This window comes from Macaca thibetana, chromosome 11 (assembly GCF_024542745.1).
Source record: "Macaca thibetana thibetana isolate TM-01 chromosome 11, ASM2454274v1, whole genome shotgun sequence".
Lineage (NCBI taxonomy): Eukaryota > Metazoa > Chordata > Mammalia > Primates > Cercopithecidae > Macaca > Macaca thibetana.
The window spans coordinates 44828129-44849669 of NC_065588.1; the positions used below are offsets into that span (position 1 = coordinate 44828129).

The 21541-nt window shown below is 43.2% G+C and overlaps 3 protein-coding genes across 8 annotated transcripts; all 3 read left to right on the top strand.

Annotated features, from left to right (window-relative positions):
* Positions 1-646: 646 nt before the first annotated feature.
* C11H12orf54 (chromosome 11 C12orf54 homolog) lies at positions 647-14729 on the top strand. 6 transcript variants are annotated; one of them, XM_050746970.1, is made up of 9 exons: positions 647-724; positions 1388-1509; positions 4348-4387; positions 4862-4900; positions 7069-7101; positions 8999-9044; positions 11144-11192; positions 13208-13389; positions 14518-14729. In XM_050746970.1, the coding sequence occupies exons 2-8, from the start codon at positions 1445-1447 to the stop codon at positions 13347-13349; spliced, it is 414 nt and encodes a 137-aa protein (XP_050602927.1). In that variant the 5' UTR covers positions 647-724; positions 1388-1444; the 3' UTR covers positions 13350-13389; positions 14518-14729. The 6 variants fall into 6 exon arrangements, with proteins under 6 accessions (XP_050602927.1, XP_050602928.1, XP_050602926.1 ...); XM_050746971.1 differs by lacking the exons at positions 647-724; positions 14518-14729 and adding exons at positions 733-946; positions 13912-14511; XM_050746969.1 differs by lacking the exon at positions 647-724 and adding an exon at positions 735-946.
* On the top strand, positions 5738-6782 carry LOC126930193 (40S ribosomal protein S10-like). The gene is given in 2 exon segments (XM_050746960.1): positions 5738-6422; positions 6424-6782. Coding segments are annotated over 2 exon segments (516 nt in total). The 5' UTR covers positions 5738-6110; the 3' UTR covers positions 6628-6782.
* Positions 14730-19673: 4944 nt separating the features above from the next.
* On the top strand, positions 19674-20635 carry LOC126930181 (olfactory receptor 8S1). Its single transcript, XM_050746939.1, has one exon. It carries the CDS (start codon positions 19674-19676, stop codon positions 20607-20609), a length of 936 nt encoding a protein of 311 aa, XP_050602896.1. The 3' UTR covers positions 20610-20635.
* Positions 20636-21541: the final 906 nt, after the last annotated feature.

Sequence of the window (21541 nt, forward strand, 5' to 3'; positions counted from 1 at the left end):
CTCTGAGGCTGCTCCTCCAGGGGTCTAGTTTCAAGGGAGAAGCTGGCCCTTGGTTCTTTCTGTTCTTAAATTTCTAGATATATTGGGGTATTTTATATGCACCATCACCAAAAAGAAGCAGGTCCCAGAGTTGCACATCTATACCTAACGCCTCTTCCCTAATATTCACTTCCTGCCTCCGTATTAACGCCCTATACTTTCTTCAGAAAACCTGTTTTCATCCCCTCTAAGGTTTGAAATCCATAATCATCCACAAATCTTTGGTGATCTTCTAAGTCAAAGACTTTGAGAATTCACAACAAAACCATTTCTCTCTAAAGGACCTACCTCTTGAAATTGAAAGCCAGATTTCTCAGACCTGATTTTGAAATTCAAACTAAAAACTGGGTTCTTCTGGCCTCATTGCTTTCATCTCTCAGAATCAATGGATTTCCAATGCAATGGCTAGAAGGCAATGAAGAAGCAAAAATTTGCAGAAACTAAAATTAAAATCCCACAACATTATCCCATCATTTTACCATTATCATTTGGATTGAATGGAGCCTAGTGTGCAGCTGGGAGGGAGAGCAAGTTGTCTGTCTGTGAGGTCACAGCTGAAGTCACAAAGTGTTGAAAAGGGCAAGGTTGATATGGGAACAGGAGGCTGTTGTGAGATGGGGCTCAAAGAGGAAAAAGTCTAGGGGGGAAGGAGTGGGGCAAAGTGTAATTTGGGGAACCAAGCAGGGTAAGTTTCTAGGCTTAATTGATCTGGTTCTTGACTGGGGCTTGGAGGTCAAGAAGGGTGGGAGTGGGAAAAGTGGAAGGGAAACGTCTCAAAGGAGGATTTGTCTCCTGTCTGGGTCACTGCCTATGAGCCCTTCTTCTCTACAAAGCACTTGAAGGCTGGAGCTGATGGCCCTCCATCCTGAAACTCTACCCTTAGTTAACCATGAAAATTCTGACTGAGGTGGGAGGGGGTGGGGTATTTACCAATCTTGCATTCACTCTACTCTATTTCCTGTCCTTGCCTGAACTCAAAGACCCTTTGGCCAATGCCCCATCCCCAATCTCAGCTAAGTGTTATTTTTCACTTAGATTCTCTCTTTTTTTTCATCTACTTCCTCACTGCAATTTCTGTTGTTACTGACAAAGACTATAGGAAGATTTTACCCGGGCCAAATACTTCCTTCCTCTTACCCTCCTCTTACCCTCATCTTTCTTTACACATATGTACACACATACATGCACACATATGCAAGCACACACATGCACATGCACACTCACCCATCCAAAACACAAATGCTTCATTAACTGCTGAGATATCTGTCCTGGTAGTTCTCCAGTGAATAAACACTTTTCTTCTCACCATGTGCCTGCCTCCTCCCCATATTCATTTATGCCTCTCCAGGGCCTGGAGCTATCTCCATCTTCAGCTCCAGAGTCCTTGGTTTCTGTCTGAGAACAAATGGCACAGCATCCCTGCCAGGATCAAGAACCAAAGGCAGAAATGACCTCCAAGCAGCAGAGAAGGTAATGGGGCTAATGATGACCCTCAAACGTCCTTAGATTACTATACTCCATGGGAGAAGAACCAGGGTCTCCTGTCTCCTCCTATCACTCTTCATTTGGCTTCACTTGCTTCCTGGCTGGATAAGATGGGGACTTTAATGTGTCCTCCCTCTTCTCCATCTCCTTGACGAAAGAGACAATAGCAAATCTTTGTCATTCTAATTTAGAAATCAGGCATCAACTGCAATTCCTCTAGGAGTTGGTGGGGTACACAAACTAGGGACATTTATTTATTCCAGGATTGACTTTGCCTAAGTCCTTTGAATCCTCTATAGTGTGAATCAAGGCCAACCACCCAAAATCAAGCTTCCCTTGGTCTAGGGTTCAAAAGCGGGCTAGAATCTGCTGCTTGAGGCTAAATATGAGACCCAGGTGATGGTATTCATGAAGTCAGAAAAGAAGGAGGGTTTACTGTGAACTTATGGATCAGGAAAGCTTCATAAAGGAATCAGAATTTGGCTTGAGCCTTTGAACTTGCAGCAGATGTTTTGGGATAAGAGTTTGTAGAAATTTGGGAATGGGCGTGGTGATTCATGCCTGTAATCCCAGCTCTTTGCGAGGCCAAGGTGGGCAAATCACCTGAGGTTAGGAGTTCGAGACCAGCCTGACCAACATGGAGAAACCCCATCTCTACTAAAAATACAAACAATTAGCTGGGCGTGCTGGTGCATGCGTATAATCCCATCTATTTGGGAGACTGAGGCAGGAGAATCGCTTGAACCCTGCAGGCGGAGGTTGCGGTAAACCGGGATTGCGCCACTGCACTCCAGCCTGGGCAACAATAGCGAAACAAAAAGAGTTTGTAGAAATTTGGGAAGAGAAAGTGAAAAATGACTTATAAATTTCTAAGCTGCCTATCTTATGAAAGTGCTCAGAATGGTTAACTGGACCTCAAGCCTAAGAGCCAGCAAGGAATTGAGAAGCCTGAGTCTGGAGGAAGTTGGGAATCTGCTCTATCTAAGAGTATGAATTCTCTTCCAGACAGCTGCAGGACCTTGAGGAAAAAATAATGAGTAGATACTGGAGTCTCCTAGACTTCCATATGAGAAAACACATAAACCACACCAGAGCCCTGGCCTTTCTGCTGATGAACATATGCTTTTTGATGGTGAAAGTGGACAGGACACTGTAAAAATAACACACAACAATAACGTTTGAAAACACTTAACAGTTACAAGTGCTTTCATATAATCATCCCCCAAATCCTTGAGAGAAAGATTACTCCTCTTGTTTTATAGGTGAGGAAACAGGCTTAGGGTTGAGGTTCAATAGCATAGTAGGGTGACTATAATTAACAATAATTTATTATGTATTTCAAAAATAGTTAGCTGAGAAGAGTGGAAATGTTTCCAGCACAAAGAACTGATCAATGTTTGAGGTGATGGATATCCTAAATACTCTTGATTTGATCATTACATATTGTATGCATTATCAAACTATCACATGTGCCTCATAAATATGTACGATTAATATGTATCATTAAATAAATTAAAAGGATGTTTTCAGAATTAGGGGCATGGCTTGGATTTGCAATAAGTAGTAGCTCTGCCGGGTTCTATGGAGAAATAACACTACAGCTGGCAGAACTGTGTGCCTGAGCCATCTGATATGATGTCAATGCTATCAATATTCATCAACAGTCTCCTTTTAACTGGAAATCTGTAGGCTCAGTGTCTTTTTATTTTTACTTTATTTTATTTATTTTTTTTAGCAACAAGGGCTTGCTCTGTTGCTGAGGCTAGAGTGCAGTAGTGCAATCATGGCTCACTGCAGCCTCGAACTCCTGGGCTCAAGCAATCCTCCTGTCTCAGCCTCCTGAGTAAGCTAGGACCACAAGTGCCTACCACCATGCCTGGCTGGGTTTTTTTGTTGTTGTTGCTGCTGCTCTTTTGTTTGTTTGTTGTTGGTTTTGTTTTGTTGTGTTGTGTTTTGTTTTGTTTGTAGAAACGAAGTCTCACTATGTTGCCCAAGCTGGTCTTGAGCTTCAGTGTCATCTAGAGCCCAGTTTTCAGTCTTCTGGGTCCCCAGACTCCCTGTGATTACTGGCCTCCCTACTCCTGTTTGGAAAAACTTATTGCTTTTTTTAATGGCAGGAACTGTACTAGCAGGAACCGCACGGCCAGGAGATGAGGCTGTTTGCTCAGGATCGGCAAGCATGATAGAGCAGACTGGTTACCCGGGTTTCACTCACTTTCACCCTTCTTCTTTCTTCCAGTTACCTGTATATCTGTATACATCCTCTCCTAGGTGACTTTGGCACTGATTTAGGAATGAGGTGGTATTTAGGAATAAAAGCTTCAGTTGTGCTGCCAAGAATAAGCAAAATCTTTCCACTTCCTCAGCCTTCCATCCCCATTACCACCCCATCAGAAGTCACAAAGGAAAAGAACACTTTTTCGGGGGATAAAAAAGGAAGCAGTTTGCTAATTGAGTATACTTTCCAAAGAGGACCTGGGAAGTTTGACAGGTTAGGTGGGGTGAAGGGTGGAGAGTAGACATAAATTAGGCAGGCAGGAAAATGACAAGGTTTAATGACAGTGACCATCACCTTCACTTCCAATGTTCTATGCTTTAGAGTTCTCAAAGGGCTTCCAAGATATTTGGAAGATGAGGCAAGGTTCCCACCTGTCCCCACACCTCCCATAAGGGATATGAGAGGCAGGACCCTGGCTATCCTTCCTGGATTTTTAGTACAGAAACTTCAAGAATTCCTGCTAGGAGTGATAGAATAGAGTTAGGAGAAGCCTTTAGCCCACGTTCTCTGCTCCTCATCAGGTTTATATCATTCTTTCTTTGTAGCACATCCACAGAAGGGACAATGAGATCACAGGTGGGTAAGGTATGCAAATTCTCTGGATCCTCTGGGCCTTCTAATTCCTAGGGAGAGGGGAGGAGAAGAGGTTGTAGACAGGAGGAAAAAAAAAAAAAAAAGCTGCCTTAGAAGGGACGGGGTGCTCTTGACTGGCTGGTAGAGTGGGTCATTGTCTACCACACCAGTAATATCTCCAATGCCACTGCTTCACCAGTTGACTCCAGGGGCAGGCAGGCTGTACAGGCATTGACAAGGTGGTAAACAAATGGGTCTGTTTGGACCTGTCACACACCAGCTAGATCCAGAGCGAAGCAGGATATATGGGATGAAATGATTCAGCAGGGCTGCAGGAGACTTTTGGCTGCCTGAGAAATGGGATGATTTTGGGTGTCTAGCTCAATTCCAAGAAATATCTTGTCTTCATAATGTTTCATAACGTGTCACTTCAGTTTCTGGGAGAGTTGGGATATTGTTTCCAACATTTGTTCCTTATTTCTACAGGAAAGACAGGTAACCATCACTGAAACCCTGTGGGACCAGGTGAGGACAGAGGAATCATTTTTGACAGCGTGGCAAGAGGTGGGAAGTGGGGGAAGGCTTCAGGAAGGAGCACATTTATTTCTCTTTCCTTGAGTGGCTTGTTGATTGACGGTGAAGGATCAACACGCTCCCTCCCACCTTGTTCTGTTGTTTGTGCAGTCTCATATTCTCAGAGCTTCTCGGGTCTGTGCACATCAGCGCCCCTTCCCGACACCCACTTATTTGAAGCTGTCACAGGTCCTGTTTGTTTTAAGGGCGTTTAATCCCCAATTCTCAGTGATTTTTACAGACTTGAAAGCACAGGTATGGCCTTTCACAAACATGAAAATGTTGATTTCAATTCACAAACGTAAAAATGCCAGGTTTCACTTTATAGTTGAAGGGTATATATGTGCAGAAGCCAGTAATGCCCATAAGATACCCACAGCAAATTGTAGTGAACTTTCATAGAATACAGACATTTACTTGGAGTTTCTAAGAGGCCTTCACATAAATACCAGCTACTTCAACATCCCAATCTTACCATATTAGTTGCTCGTAAAACCTTAGATAGAGATGAGAATTAAAAGATAATTGATCACTTTTGAACTTACAGTACAGGAAACTGAGCATTTAATCATTTCTGATTAAAAATTAGTAAAATTATCTAGAGCCTCTTGTGCCAGCCCCCACTGTACAATATTATATAAAATGAATAATGTGTCCAACATGTTTTATTTTCTGTGATATTCAATGACTCTTTATATAAGGAAATAATCTTAATTATAATGCTGTACAGTAGCATCACTATTTCATGTTCTTACAATTATTATATTAGCTAAAGAGTAAGTTGTTTATATAAGAGTCAAAAGACCATCCTGTTGAGAACAAGAAAATAATCAAGTACTTATAATATAACAAAGAGTGAACAAAGGGCAGAGAATTAACCATTGAGAGGCAACGAATTAATCATTGGCACACTGTACCCCTTTGCCCATTCATCTTCCATATGTACCCTTATATACAAATTGAAGCTCCTGAATATCTACATACACTATATTTCCACCAAACAAGATAACAACTATCTAAAAGTTCTCACACTTTCTCCCAAGGGAGACAACCCACAGTTCCAACAGTCACTGGATCCATTCATGGCTGGGTAATACAGTAGGCAGATATTTGGTTTTATAAGAAACTGCCAGCCCCGGCCCTGGACCCTATAGCCACTGAGATGTTGATGCCGAAGAACTGGATTGCCATTTATGAACTCGTTTTTAAGGAGAGAGTCATGGTGGCCAAAAAGGATGTCCACATGCCTAAGCACCTGGAGCTGGCAGACAAGAATGTGCCCATCCTTCACATCATGAAGGCCATGCAGTCTCTCAAGTCCCGAGGCTACATGAAGCAACAGTTTGCCTGGAGACATTTCTACTGGTACCTTATCAATGAGGGTGTCCAGTATCTCCATGATTACCTTCATCACCCGGAGACTGTGCCTGTCACTCTACGCCACAGCCATCCAGAGACTGGCAGGCCTCGGCCTAAAAGGTCTGGAGGGTTAGTGATCTGCAAGACTCACAAGAGGGGGAGCCAACAGAGATACCTACAGACAGAATGCTGTGCCCCCTGGTGCCGACAAGAAAGTGGAGGCTGGGGCTGGGTCAGCAACTGAATTCCAGTTTAGAGGCAGATTTGGTTGTGGATGTACATCTACCTCGGTAAAATTGGAGAGGATTATTTTGCATTGAATAAACTCACAGCCAAAAAGAAAAGAAAAGAAAGTGCCACAACTTTTTCCAAAGTGATCATATGATTTTACACTCCCTCCAACGAGCAAATAAATACCGTTGATTTGAATACCTGTGCTAAGCTTCAGAATAAGAATGAATTAGACTGAAAATAAATATGATAGTAGGTTTCGTTATACATCCAAGGCACAGCCCAGTCTTCTTTAAATACTTTACTGTATTTCGCTCATTTACCACATAAAGAAATGGCGGCCCAGAGGTTTCTGTAGAGTGGAAGTCAGTGAGGATTTATTGCTAGAGCTACAAAGCCACAGTCTTGGCATTCACATTCTATAGCCTAGTGGCTAGGAGACTAGGTAACTTAATTTTATATGTGAAATCTCTCTGTAATAAAGTAATCAACTACAATATTATTTTTTCTATATTTTTGTCTTCTGTCAGGTGCTGACAGTTTTTAAGGATATACAAAAGGAGGTGAGATTAGATTTTGATTCTCTGAATTCCCCAGCCCTATCATGTGCCTTGATCCCATTTTTTTTCTTACCCTACTGAGATGTTGCCTCTGACCAAGGTTTCAGCTTCATTTATTTTTCTAGTGATTTCTCCCTTAAAGAGTACCACTGTCTTGTCCGTCCAGGCAGCTAAGGCAAGAAGATGCCTAACAGTTCCCTTGAGGAAATGTGATAACACAGACAGAAAATTGTATATGCTAGAACTTCTCTCAGCAAGAATACTCTATGTGGTTGTATGAAATGCTGATAAGTGACTGAGTTGGGGAGAATCCCCTAGTGATGTAGTAAACTGCCTTATTAGGTGACTATGTCTGTGTGGAAGTACAAATTAGAGACAAGAGCTAACCTTCTTGGGTAAATAGAAATAAAACCTCTTCCTCTGCTCTCCTTGGCTCTTCTTCTATAGATTTCACTCTCTCTCTCTCTCTCTCTCTCTCTCTCTCTCTCTCTCTCTCTTTCTCTCTCTCTTTTTGAGACATGGTCTCACTCTGTGCCCAGGCTGGAGTGCAGTGACGTGATCTCAGCTCACTGCAACCTCTGGCTCCCAGGTTCAAGCGAATCTCCTCCCTCAGCCTCCCAAGTAGCTGGGAGTACCACACCCAACTAATTTTTTTTTTTATTTTTTGTAGAGATAGGGTGTTGCCATGTTGCCCAGGTTGGTCTCGAATTCCTGGACTCAAGCCATCTGCCAGCCTTGGCCTCCCAAAATGCTGGGATTACAGGTGTGAGGCACTGTGCCCAGCCTAAGAAGGATTTTCTTTTTTTTTTTTTTTTTTTTTTTTTTTTTTTTGAGACAGTCTTGTTCTGCCACCCAGGCTACAGTGTAGTAGCATGATCTCGGCTCACCACAACCTACGCCTCCTAAGTCCCAGTGATTCTCCTGCCTCAGCCTTCTGGGTAACTGAGATTACAGCTGGCACCACACCCAGCTAACCTCTGCATTATTAGTAGAAACGGGGTTTCACCATGTTGTTCAGGCTGGTCTTGAACTCCTGACCTCAGGTGATCCACCCACCTTGGCCTCCCAAAGTGCTGGGATTACAAACATGAGCCACCCCGCCCGGCCAAGAAGGAATTTTTTTAAAGATCCTTTACATGTAGTTAAAGCTTCTCTGCAGAGAACCACTGGAGACTCAATGAGGAGTGTAAAAGGGCCCAGAAAAGACATAGCAGAAGGCCAGAGGGCCACAAAGAATAAAAGATGTGAGACCTTGGTATGAATAGTTATGACTGTAAGTGATGAATTATGTGTCTCCCACCCCTAAAGAGGCACAGCTTGCCCCTATTTATTCATTCATTATTCAAAAGACATTTATTGAGCATATGCTATATGCAGGGCATTATATTAAGTCGTTTGGTGTGAGAGATACAAAAACAATACAAATTGTGCTTTTGGAAGTCTTGGGATTTTGGCCAGGCACAGTGGCCAAAGTGGCTGGATGGTAATCCCAGCACTTTGGGAGGCTGAGGTGGCCAGATCTCCTGAGGTCAGGAGTTCAACCAGCCTGACCAACATGGTGAAACCTCATCTCTACCAAAAATGCAAAAATTAGTCAGACTTGGTGGTGCACACCTGTGATCCCAGCTCCTAGGGAGGCTGAGGCAGGAGAATCGCTTGAACTTGGGAGGTGGAAGTTGCAGTGAGCCGAGATCACACCACTGCACTCCATCCCGAACAGCAGAGCGAGACTCTATCTCAAAAAAAATAAAGAAAGAAATCTTGGGAGTTCCACGTCCAGGAAGCCCATGTTTTCCCAAACAGACATCCCTGCATTTGACCAAGTCTATAGCTAGTACACTGCAGGTCCACAGGACACCAGCCCCATCATCTCTGACTCTGTATTCTCATTATTTTTCAGCTGCAGGAAGATGCTCAGATTCGAGATAAAAGAGCACCATTCCAAGGTTTGGATAAGGAAACAAGGGAGGGGATCTGGAATTCAAGTCTCATTGTATCCATTTCCCATACAAAAAAAAAAAAAAAAAAATGGAGATAAGAACGAGATATGGAGTTCATCCCAAAGTCTCACCCTAGGATCTTCCATTTAGCTTAAGGCTAGAGTCCAGGTTCTTTTCTTTCCCCACTTCAACCATATTGGGAATTGGCTTTCCTTAAAGCATTCATAAGTACTGCGAGTCTCTCCTCTGTCCATCGCAATCGCCTCATGTCTGAGTCTGTTCAGGCTGCTAGAACAGAATACCATATTCGTTAGTTTATAATCAACAGAAATTTATTTCCCACAGTACTGGAGGCTGGGCTGTCCAAGATCAAGGTGCCAGCAGATTTGGTGTCTGGTGAGGCCCTGCCTCCCAGTTCATAAACAGCCAACTTTTTCACTGTGTCCTCACATGGAGGAAGCAGTAAAGGAATTCTCTAGGTTCTCTTTCATACAGACACTAATCTCATTCATGAGGGCTCTGCCCTCATAAGTGAATTACCTCCCAAAGGCCCCACACCTTACTATCATTGCTTTGGGGATTAGGTTTCAATATATCAATTTGGAGGGGACATAGACATTCGGTCTACAGCACGTGGACAGGGATGGAAGAATCCTTTTCTCCCTTGGAATGGCTGTTGAGGGCCTGAGAACACTCTCATGCTTCAGCTAGATATGGTTCTTGTCTGTAAAGACAGCAAATACAGAAAAAGGGAACAGCTTCCCAAGGCTGGCACAGGGATAGAATGGCAGGCAGGCTAGAGTGGAATGATTACTCAGGGTGGTCAAGTTACAGTTTTCAAATGCCCAGATGCTAATTCTAGCATTTCAAGAAAATACTCAAAATACCCAGGAGCCTAGAATTATAGCACAAAAGCCATATGTGGAACTCTTTTCTTCACTCATCCAAGAAAGAACTTACAAATTGGGGCTTTTCAAACTTTTGCATACATACAGATCACCTGGGTCCCTTGTTAAAAAACAGATTCTTATTCAGTAGGTCTAAGCTAGGCTTGAATTCTGAGATCCGCGATTCTCTGCCTCTAAGAGACTCCCGTATGGTGCCAAAGCTCCTGGCTCTTGAATCCCATTGATTATCAAGGATATATATGACTGAGCCCAAAGAGAGAGCCTCCAAAGTCAGAATTAAATAAGATTGAATTCAAGGATTTTTATATCCCATGGAAGGGGTGAGGAGCCTTCAGCTGTGGATACAAGAGGCAGGGAGAGGAGGAAATCTGGAGATTCTGACTACTCTTGGGGTCTCTCTGGTATTGGAACCACTCTATGCTTTTTCAGCCCCGTGGCAAAATGGAGTTCGTTAAGAGTACAAATCTTCTTGGGGATCTTTAAATACAGACAGTCCCAGAGAAGACCTCTCTGATCTTTCTCCAAACCTGGTCCATCACCTCCACTCCAGAACAAGAAACTATGGCCTCCACTGTGAGATCCAGAGGCTCGTGAGATAATTTCCTTGGATGCTGATCCCTAAGGTTCAAAAGGTCAAAAGGGCCAAGCTTACCTCTGCTTGGAGAATGCTCTCCTTCATCCTCGGAAGCCTGATTTCCAAATAGATCCCTGCAGGGCCCTGGGAACACCCACCTGATTACCTGGGCTGTAAAAATGTGGATTTAGGATCTAACTGTTGCTGCTGCTTTTCTGCTTCCTGAAAGATGGAGCAAGGCAGGGTGAAATCCAGGGTGAGATGAGGAGAATTCAAGTCTCATTGTATCCCTTTCCCACACAAAAAAACGGAGATAAGAAGTGAACTACCAGGGACTTGTTCCAGCGGCAGCGCCCTGGGATGGAAACATTTGGCTAACTCAGCTCCCAGCCCTGGATTACAGAGCTTCAGCGGCCATGATCCACTCTGCTTCACAGGGGGCCAGATTTCTGGTGCCACATTCTGCAACTGCCTCTCTGACGGGCTTGTTAGGTCGTCAGTGTCCCTTCAAGTCTGGCCCCTCCCACTTTGGCTATACTTCAAACCAGGGATGCGAGCTGAGCAGCTGGGGAGACATGTCCAGGCCCCTGTAACAGAATGACTCTTCTCTGTGTCCATTTCAGGGATGAGCAACTGCTCCGTGACACCTATGACATCAGCACCAAGGACTGGGTAAGTGTCCCTATTCTGACAATGTTCAAGGGAGATGGCACCCACCTGGATATGGGTGTGCTGGCCACGAATATAGCTAGCTCTGAGCCTTGAGCCTTTGGAAGCCTGTGCTTCCAAAGGGGCAAGAAGTGCCTCCCCACCCGACTTACAAATGGTGAACTACAGAGCCTGGGATTCCTCCTCCATCCTCAGCCCCATCAGAAATCCCTGAAATCTCATGATCAGCCCTGAACCCTCAGGATCAACCCTGAACCTCACCATAAGAAAGTATCTTATTGTAAGAAAGTATCTTAATTCAACTGAGGGAATAAGGGAACATAGAAAGAATGACAGCTAGGAAAGGAAGACCACAAAGAAGGAATAAAGAATCAAGGACATAGGCTGGGCGTGGGGTGGTTCATGCCTGTAATCCCAGTACTTCTGGAGGCCAAGGCGGTTGGATTGCTTGAGCCCAGGAGTTCGACACAGTGAGACCTGTCTCCACAAAATATACAAAATTAGCCAGGTATGGTGGTGCACACCTGTAGTCCCAGCTACTCTGGAGGCTGAGGTGAGAAGATAACCTGAGCCTGGGGAGGTGAAGACTGCAGTAAGCCATGATCATGCCACTTCCCTCCAGCCTGGGCTAGAGACAGAGCAAGACCCTGTCTCATTTAAAAAAAAAAAAAAAAAAAAAAAAAGGATCCAGGACTTAGAAGAAAGTTATAAGAAAATTAGCAAAAGTTAATTTTCAAAAGAAAATTAACAAAAGTTAAAATGCCCTAATATTGAGAGATGTCGCTTTCTCTTCCATAACAAGATGAGGAGAAAAAAGATCAGGCTACTGCAACATAAATTTAAATTAGACATTGGAAGGAAAGACTTTCCAATAGTGCGACTGAGAAATAGGACTAGATAGTCAAGAAAGACAGCAGCACCGAGTTGATGGGTGCAGCACACCAACATGGCACAAGTATACATATGTAACAAACCTGCACGTTATGCACATGTACCCTAGAACTTAAAGTATAATAATAATAATAATAATAATAAAATAAATAAAATAAAATAACCTTTAAAAGCTGAAAAAAAAAAAAGAAAGAAAGACAGCAGCACCATGTACTTCAGAGGGCTTTAAAGATAAATGTTTAAAAAAAAAATTAGGCCGGGTGCGGTGGCTCTTGCCTGTAATTCCAGTACTTTGGGAGGCCGAGGCAGGTGGATCACCTGAGGTCAGGAATTCAAACCAGCCTGACCAACATGGAGAAAGTCCGTCTCTACTAAAAATACAAAATTAGCCAGGCATGGTGGTGCATGCCTGTAATCCCAGCTACTCGGGAGCCTGAGGCAGGAGAATCGCTTGAACCCAGGAAGTAGAGATTGCAGTGAGCCAAGATTGTGCCATTGCACTCCAGCCTAGGCAACAAGAGTGAAACTCTGTCTCAAAAAAAAAAAAACTAATTTTGACATGTTATGGTTTTTCCCAAACCAGGAAATGGAAAAGATGAACTCCCTAGATCCCTGTTTTAACAGAATTTGTCCCTATCTCAGAAAATTGACTCTCATAAAATAAAGCCATTTGTTTTAAAGAGATGGATTGTTATGCTTTAACTTTCTCAGTGCTGAAACCATGGAAGGAATAAATGAAAAGTGATTTCATATTAACAAAATTCTCAATGTAACTATTGTAAACCTTTGCATATGAGGAGCACTTTTGATTGGTCAAAATCTTTCAGATATATGATATTATTTAATTTTAATTTTATTATTCCTCTGAGTCAAGCAGTAGGAATATTCCTGATGAAAACATAGGCTGTAATAGGTTATGATGCTTCATCTCCTAAAGCCCACCCAACAAGAGCTTTTTCCTATGAGCCATGCATCCATCAGGAAATTGCAACTCCCAGAACCTGAGATGCCCATTCTTGGTGGAGTGTAATAATGGAATCCCTAAGGGTAATGGAGGCCAGGAAGGGGACTGAAAGGGTAAGATCTCTTTCCCTCATACGTCTACAACTTTCTCTTATTTGGCACAGAAGCGTAAGGCCTCCAGATTCCTCCATGACCCCAAAGTTGAGAAGATTGCAGTTCAACTCTGGAGAGAAGCCATCAGGAGGCTGTGTCCACAACCTGAAGACACAGCTCTTCAGTCAATCACCTTACTACCCTGGACCCTAACTCTATAACCAAGGAAGAAGGACATCTCCGCTTCAGCCAGGTGTTTTACCCGGGCAGTCTTTCCCCTGAGCTCCACCCTGCCCATCTGTGGTAGTCAGGAACCCAGGCCTCATAGGTCCTCATCCCAACATGGCAGGGCAGCACCCCAGGAAGCAGGTGCAGTCGTACAAGGGGCAATAGGGTGAGAGGGTGGACAAGTGAAGGCAGGGCTAGGCCAGGTTCTTTTGGGCTCTGCGATCAAGACAAAGGGCCAAACAGAGTGCATCAGGTGTGGATAGTGTTCAGGAATCAAGGACAGAAAATTGTGGGATGAAGAGATGGAAAGGTGTAAAGTTTTAAAACACATTAACAAATGTGAGGCCTATAATTCCCTCTGGAAAGTGCTCTAGAAACTTACACTACTTTGGGGGCTTAATTCAGTGTCAAGAGTCAAACACAGTCTGTCCTTTATAGACTCCATTGTCCGGGTTTTCTTTCCTAAAGTATTTGAATATGCTTCCCCAAAGGCACTGTTTAAGTGACAGGCCATTTCCTCAACCCTTTTCACTCTCCTGCTCCATAGGCTCATCTGACACCTCAGCCACCTCACCCTGTGGCAGAGACTATACTAGCCACACCCTCTATGTGGCCTTCTCTAGGGCTCATTAGGAATTCCTTTAAAGAAAGAATCTGAGTGATAGGTGATGAAGAAGACTGGTTTCATCTGCCTGTGTCTAAGTACAGTGACTCTACGTACTTTCTTGAATAGCCCCCTTTCAAATATTTTATCCTGTTTGCCCCACAAATCATCAAAATACATAAAGTGTTTCAATATTTTAGCATTAAGATTATATGTTGCTGAATGTAATACATACACTCACAAAACCTCTGTCAAAACCCAGTTCGGGTTCAGATTGTAAAGCAGGAAGCTTCCTTCCTCTAGCACAACATGGATAGCAAGTGTAGGACAGCAATAATCCTGAAGTGGAAACTACACAGAGAGAATATGGTCGACAACTAGTGGATCTCCTCCTTAGTTCCTGTTGGATGTCTTGGGATGGGGTCGTGAGAGTAGAAGGATCACCACGAGGACAGCTTTTACTCTCAGGGTCACCTGCCTAGTAAATTGTCCAGCCGGGAGGAGAATAAATTTCTTTTATTCCCATCCATATGACTATGACATCTACAGCACAGCTTCAGTTGCCTGAAAAGGGGAAGATATTAGCAGATATCATCACTGAACCCAAAAGAGAGGGTGGTGCCCATGAGTGGAGATGCCAGGGCCTATGGCTGAAACTGGGAACTTGGAAATCAAGTGAGACCCAAGCACATTCCAACTGCCAAAGCAAGGAAACCAGCAAACAAGCAGCTGATGAAATAAATGTGACATCAAAGACTTGCCCTCCTGGTTCTTCCTGGGCTGTGGAATGGGTAGTGATAGAATTTCCAAGTATGATAGTGCATTTGGTTCAAAGAACCGCACTGTAGCATGGGAGAACCTGCACTGTTATGTCATCAACTCAATCTGACTTTGTCTAAGTTTTTCTTCTTTGTGGGCCTCAGTTTCCTCTCCCATAAAGTAAGTAGCTGTTACTAGAAAATGCTGAAGGTGCCTGTCATTTCCAATATCCTGTGATCTGGATGGTCTCACAGTCTACCATTTAAACATAGTTATTCCCAGCCTGTGAAAAGACCACCTAGTCCAAAAGTATTTCCTACAAGACAAGACTATTTAGGATATTTGTCAAAGATGGTAATCTTGGCCGGGCGCGGTGGCTCAAGCCTGTAATCCCAGCACTTTGGGAGGCCGAGACGGGCGGATCACGAGGTCAGGAGATCGAGACCATCCTGGCTAACACAATGAAACCCCGTCTCTACTAAAAAATACAAAAACCTAGCCGGGCGAGGTGGCGGGCGCCTGTAGTCCCAGCTACTCGGGAGGCTGAGGCAGGAGAATGGCGTGAACCCGGGAGGCGGAGCTTGCAGTGAGCTGAGATCCGGCCACTGCACTCCAGCCTGGGCGGCAGAGCGAGACTCCGTCTCAAAAAAAAAAAAAAAAAAAAATGGTAATCTTTGCATATATAAAATAAAACATATTATGTAACTGGTAAAGTAGAATTTTTATTTCTTTCCTTTTAAACAGAATCTGAACAAATGAATGTCATATATTAAATATTATACCATGTAAGATTTAACCAGAGTGAGAATTTGTCACACCACCAACAAAATAATAATCAGAACACATTATGGCAATAAGGTAACTTTATAAAAATCTTCACCTCATAGATGTTGACTCAGCATTTGTTAACATAAAAATTTTATTTTTTTAATTAACAGTTTAAAAATTAAATTACCTGATAAGGAGACACTGTAATTATTGGATTGTACTGAAAACAAAACCAGACAAGGGTGCCTTCTATTTTCATGCTAGTTCAACAATATTAAAAATGTTGTCAGTGCTTTCCATTTCTTTATTTTATTTTATTTTATTTTATTTTATTTATTTATTTTTTTTTTTGAGACTGAGTCTGGCTCTGTCGCCCAGGCTGGAGTGCAGTGGCCGGATCTCAGCTCACTGCAAGCTCCGCCTCCCGGGTTCACGCCATTCTCCTGCCTCAGCCTCCCGAGTAGCTGGGACTACAGGCGCCGCCACCTCGCCCGGCTAGTTTTTTGTATTTTTTAGTAGAGACGGGGTTTCACCATGTTCACCAGGATGGTCTCGATCTCCTGACCTCGTGATCCACCGTCTCGGCCTCCCAAAGTGCTGGGATTACAGGCTTGAGCCACCGCGCCCGGCCTATTTTATTTTATTTTATTTTATTTTATTTGTTTTTGAGACAGAGTTTCGCTCTTGTCGCCCAGGCTGGAGTGCAATGGTGCAATCTCAGCTCACTGCAACATCCACCTCCCGGGTTCAAGTGATTCTCCTGCCTCAGCCTCCCAAGTAGCTGGGATTACAGGCACCTGCCACCACACCCAACTAATTTTTGTATTTTTAGTAGAGACAGGGTTTCACCGTGTTGGCCAGGCTGGTCTCGAACTCCTGACCTCAGGTGATCCACCAGTCTTGGCCTCCCAAAGTGCTGGGATTACAGGCATGAGCCACTGCACTCCGCCCAGTGTTTTCCATTTCTAAAAACACTTAAATATAAAACCTCAGCAAGACATTTTATACAAATAGGTAGCAAAATTCATCCAGAAGCATAAGACAAAATGTCCAAAAACAGGCCGGGCGCATGCATGTAATCCCAGCACGTTGGGAGGCTGAGGCAGATGGATCACCTGAGGTCGGGAGTTCGAGACCAGCCTGACCAACATGGAGAAACCCCATCTCTACTAAAACTATAAAATTAGCCAGGTGTGGTGGCACATGCCTGTAATCTCAGCTACTCAGGAAGCCTGAGGCAGGAGAATCGCTTGAACCCGGAAGGCAGAGGTTGTGGTGAACCGAGATCGCGCCATTGTACTCCAGCTGGGCAACAAGAGCGAAACTCTGTCTCAAAAAAAAAAAAAAGTCCAAAAACAAATCAACGTATTAATGGAGTTACCTTCAAATTTTTACCTCTCAAAGTTACAGCCACTGAAATTATATTGTATCATATTAAAAGGCAGAAATAATTAGTGGAATAGAAATGCAATTCGTGATCCAGAAAAGTTTCAGTCTGTGATAGCCAAAAATTCCTAATCAAGAAGGATAAGAAGCATTCATTAATAAATGATATTGAGGCCGGGTGCAGTGGATCCCAGCACTTTGGGAGGCCAAGGCAGGTGGATCACCTGAGGTCAGGAGTTCGAGACCAGCCTGGCCAACATACTGAAACCCTGTCTCTACTAAAAATACAAAACTTAGTCAGGCATGGTGGCGGATGCCTGTAATCCCCGCTACTCAGGAAGCTGAGGCAGGAGAATTGCTTGAACCCAGGAGGTGGAGGTTGCAATGAGCCAAGCTGGTGCCATTGCACGCTATACTGCATATAAATGAGACATTGGTTTTAGAAACAGGAAAACTAAAGGATATTTTAGAACCTTTGAAAAAAGGACCTGCCCTATGGCTATTTAACTTATTAGTGTAGAATCCACTAAAGCATTTTATCATCAATAGGATTTTATAAACTCAACCATGATACCAGATTTAAAAGGTAACCTTCTCCAGTTCATTGCTATTTTTAGCAGATGCATCTAAAACTGGACAGGATGTACAGGTAATCTGTATTTGGGGTATGGGAAGGATTTTGAAGCTGAGTTTCTAGGTAAAGATTTAATTAGTAAAGATTCAGCTGTCCCCCTTGGCTAGGCTTTGAACTCATCAGGAGTAGTCAGGACCAGGAAACTGATGGGGATATCATAATGAGTCTTATGGGTGACCCAAGGTCAGACTTAGGATATAAGGCCAAAACTGGGAGTTATGAGTAAACATTCAGTGTTCAAGGAAATAGAGCATTGTAATCCAGACCTGAAGACTCATGAAATACATACTTGAAGGTCATGAGGGAGAACACATTCTGGCGATAAGGGAGAAATCTGGAATATGAAGACTGAGAACAATGTCTCAGGATGAAAGTCAGAAAGCTACTCTAAATATCTGTACAAGAGAAACATAGAGGAATGAATGTTCTACTCTGGTTTTAAACAGTCTTTGGAGTATGATCAGAGAACAGTGGGACAGGACTTCCCCCTGTAAGATAGGGATTACCAGCAGCAGGCATTTCCAGCAGAAACTAGATGCTCAGAGTCCAACTTTGCAGTCCTATAAGATGAATTCCCAATTTTTTTCCTATTTTCTGAGAAAGTGGTCCAGAATCCGCAGTACTACACGGAATCCCGGCTGTTGCTACAGCCTATATACCCACTCATGTATTCCCGTCTCATGAAATCCTTTCAAGTCTTCCTCTCACTTACTTTTCCAGAGATTCCAGGCATTCCTGGGATACACATCTTCCCCAGTAATTATATCAAAGATTCCCCTAGGTGTCTACATGAGTCCCAAACAACTTCTCTCCCACTTGTCACGTCTGGAGGCTGGTAGCAATACCTATTAGGAGGAATTACATACCCTCCTTTCTGAATGACAGCATCCACAGTAACTGCAAAGTGGCTTACCTCCCCCCACCCAAAAAAAAAAAAAACAGCCTCCACTCCAAAATAATTCCTCACCTCCTGTTTTTCTTCTAATTGAGTTAGTGAGCAGGAGTGGGCTTCTACCAGTAATGATTGCAATGTGATTTTCTTAATAAAGTCACAAAGTAAGAATAACAACAGCAGCATTAGCAGAAACAACTTTGATTTTTGATAGTGTTTTACCCTATAGGAGAATTTATCTGAGTTTCGTCTAGACTCACAACCTTAATAAATAATTTTAATAGTTACAAATGTCAATGAACAGTTAGGAGTAGGTAGTTTGAAGTGCTTTATATATAATCTCATGTTTAATCCTCAAAACATTACATAGCACTATTATATGTATTTTATATACTAAGAAATTGAGGTATAGAGCTTTGTATATCTTGTACAAGTCATATAGCTAACTAATAGTACAGCTGGAATGTGAACGTAGTGTGACACAGGAGTCCACTTAGCCACTGATCTGTGTGGCTCAATTATACTCTAAGCATTAGCTTTTCAGAACTACCCATGTTTTACTGAACATGACTTGATTTTTTCTCAGTCCTGAGTGTTTGAACACATTCTTCATGCCAATTAATTGTCTCTTTGATATTTATTTTCCTTGGTCAATTATATGCTTTCTTTCTTTCTTTCTTTCTTTTTTTTTTTTTTTGAGACCGAGTTTTGCTCTTGTTGCCAAGGTTGGAGTGCAATGGCACGATCTTGGCTCACCACAACCTCCACCTCCCGGGTTCAAGTGATTCTCCTGCCTCAGCCTCCCAAGTAGCTGGGATTACAGGCATGCACCACCACAGCAGGCTAATTTTGTATTTTTAGTAGAGATGGGGTTTTTCCATGTTGGTCAGGCTGGTCTTGAACCCCCGACCTCAGGTGATCCACCTGCCTCAGTCTCCCAAAGTGCTGGGATTACAGGCATGAGCCACCACACCTGGTCAATCATATGCTTTCTTTAAAAATTTTTTCAAATTTCCTCAATGCATTATTACTGACCCGTATGTAAATCAAAATTTGAGCTCTCTTCATATTAATTACACTGTTACAATTTCTTGTTTTCACATTCCTGTTCTTCAGTGGATCATTTAAAGAGCAAAGACTACACCTCAATCATTTTTATGTTCCACGTGACTGATAAGAAAAGAGAATCAGTACCATGAGAAAACTGTCTGGAGTAGTCTTTACTTGGCTGCTATGATTTTCCATATTATTTCTAGGCCTTTGTAAATGGCCTTGGGGAACCACAGCACCATCACCAAGTTCCTCCTCCTTGGGCTGTCTGCCAACCCCCACGTCCAGGCTCTGCTCTTTGTGCTGTTCTTGGGGATTTACCTCCTGACCATAATGGGGAACCTGATGCTGCTGCTGGTGATCAGGGCTGATTCTCGTCTCCACACGCCCATGTATTTCTTGCTGAGTCACCTCTCTTTTGTTGATCTCTGCTTCTCTTCAGTCATTGTGCCCAAGATGCTGGAGAACCTCCTGTCACAAAGGAAAACCATTTCAGTAGAGGGCTGCCTGGCTCAGGTCTTCTTTGTGTTTGTCACTGCAGGGACTGAAGCCTGCCTTCTCTCAGGAATGGCCTATGACCACTATGCTGCCATCTGCCGCCCACTGCTTTATGGACAGATCATGGGTAAACAACTGTATAAGCACCTTGTGTGGGGCTCATGGGGACTGGGCTTTCTGGACGCACTCATCAATGTCCTCCCAGCTGTAAACATGGTCTTTTGTGAAGCCAAAATCATTCACCACTACAGCTGTGAGATGCCATCTCTCCTCCCTCTGTCCTGCTCTGATATCTCCAGAAACCTCATCGCCTTGCTCTGCTCCACTCTCCTGCATGGGCTGGGAACCTTCCTTTTGGTCTTCTTATCCTACACCCGTATAATCTCTACCATCCTAAGCATCAGCTCTACCTCGGGCAGAAGCGAGGCCTTCACCTGCTCTGCCCACCTCACTGCATTGATACTTTACTATGGCTCAGCTTTGCTCCGCCATCTCATGCCAAACTCAGGTTCCCCCACAGAGTTGATCTTCTCTGTGCAGTATACTATACTCACTCCCATGCTGAATCCCCTCATCTATAGCCTGAAAAATAAGGAAGTGAAGGTAGCTCTGAAAAGAACTTTGGAAAAGTATTTGCAATACACCAGACGTTGAATTAAAAAGCAAACATTGTTGGCTTAGCACTGTGGCTCATGCCTGCAGCAGGAGGATTGCTGGAGCTCAGGAGTTTGAGATTAGCTTGGCCAACATGGCGAAACCCTGTCTCCAAAAAAAAAAAAAAAAAATTAGCCGGGCATGGTGGTGTGTACCTATAATTCTAGTTACTTGGAAGGCTGAGGCAGGAGGATCGCTTGAGCATGGGAGGTCGAGGCTGCAGTGAGCTGAGATTGCACCACTGCACTCCAGCCTGGGCAACAAAGCAAGACCCTGTCTAAAAAAAAAAAGAAAAGAAAAAAGACTGTGGAAAATTTGGATCAAGCTGCATACAACATGACACTGGGTAAGTTTACAGTAGTAAGTATTCCTGGCTACCTTCATTGTCTGATACTGCAAGCTATAAATTAGAAGTGCATGAGAGAATGGTACAAAGTTATTACCAGGAGGACAGTTAACTTTAATCCCTCCTAGTGACAAAGCAAATTATTAAGTTATTACCTCAATAAAGTTTTATTATGAACATATTTATTCATTTTTCTCATTCTAAAACATTCATCTTGGGCTTTGCATTTAGTAAAATCATTAGTGTCATGAATCTATCATTATTTTTAATTTACTTTGGTAAATACACTAAAAGTTATGCATTTAATAACAACACAGTGTCATGGATCTGTGGGAGAGAAAAGTCATAGATAAGACTTGATGGGAAGAAAGAGAAAGATTTCCAACCGTGTGGCCATAGGAGACATAAACACCTAAGAGAACTTCAGAGAGGGAATCAACATATTGAGGCAGAACTCGGACTCAGATAACATTCCCAAGAACTTAACTGTGTGTGCCGCTTGGTGGCCAGATCTCCAGTGCAAAAGGTTGCAAGGAGGCTCTGCGGCTCTGGAAACTTCATTTCTCACACGGTCTTCATTCACTGT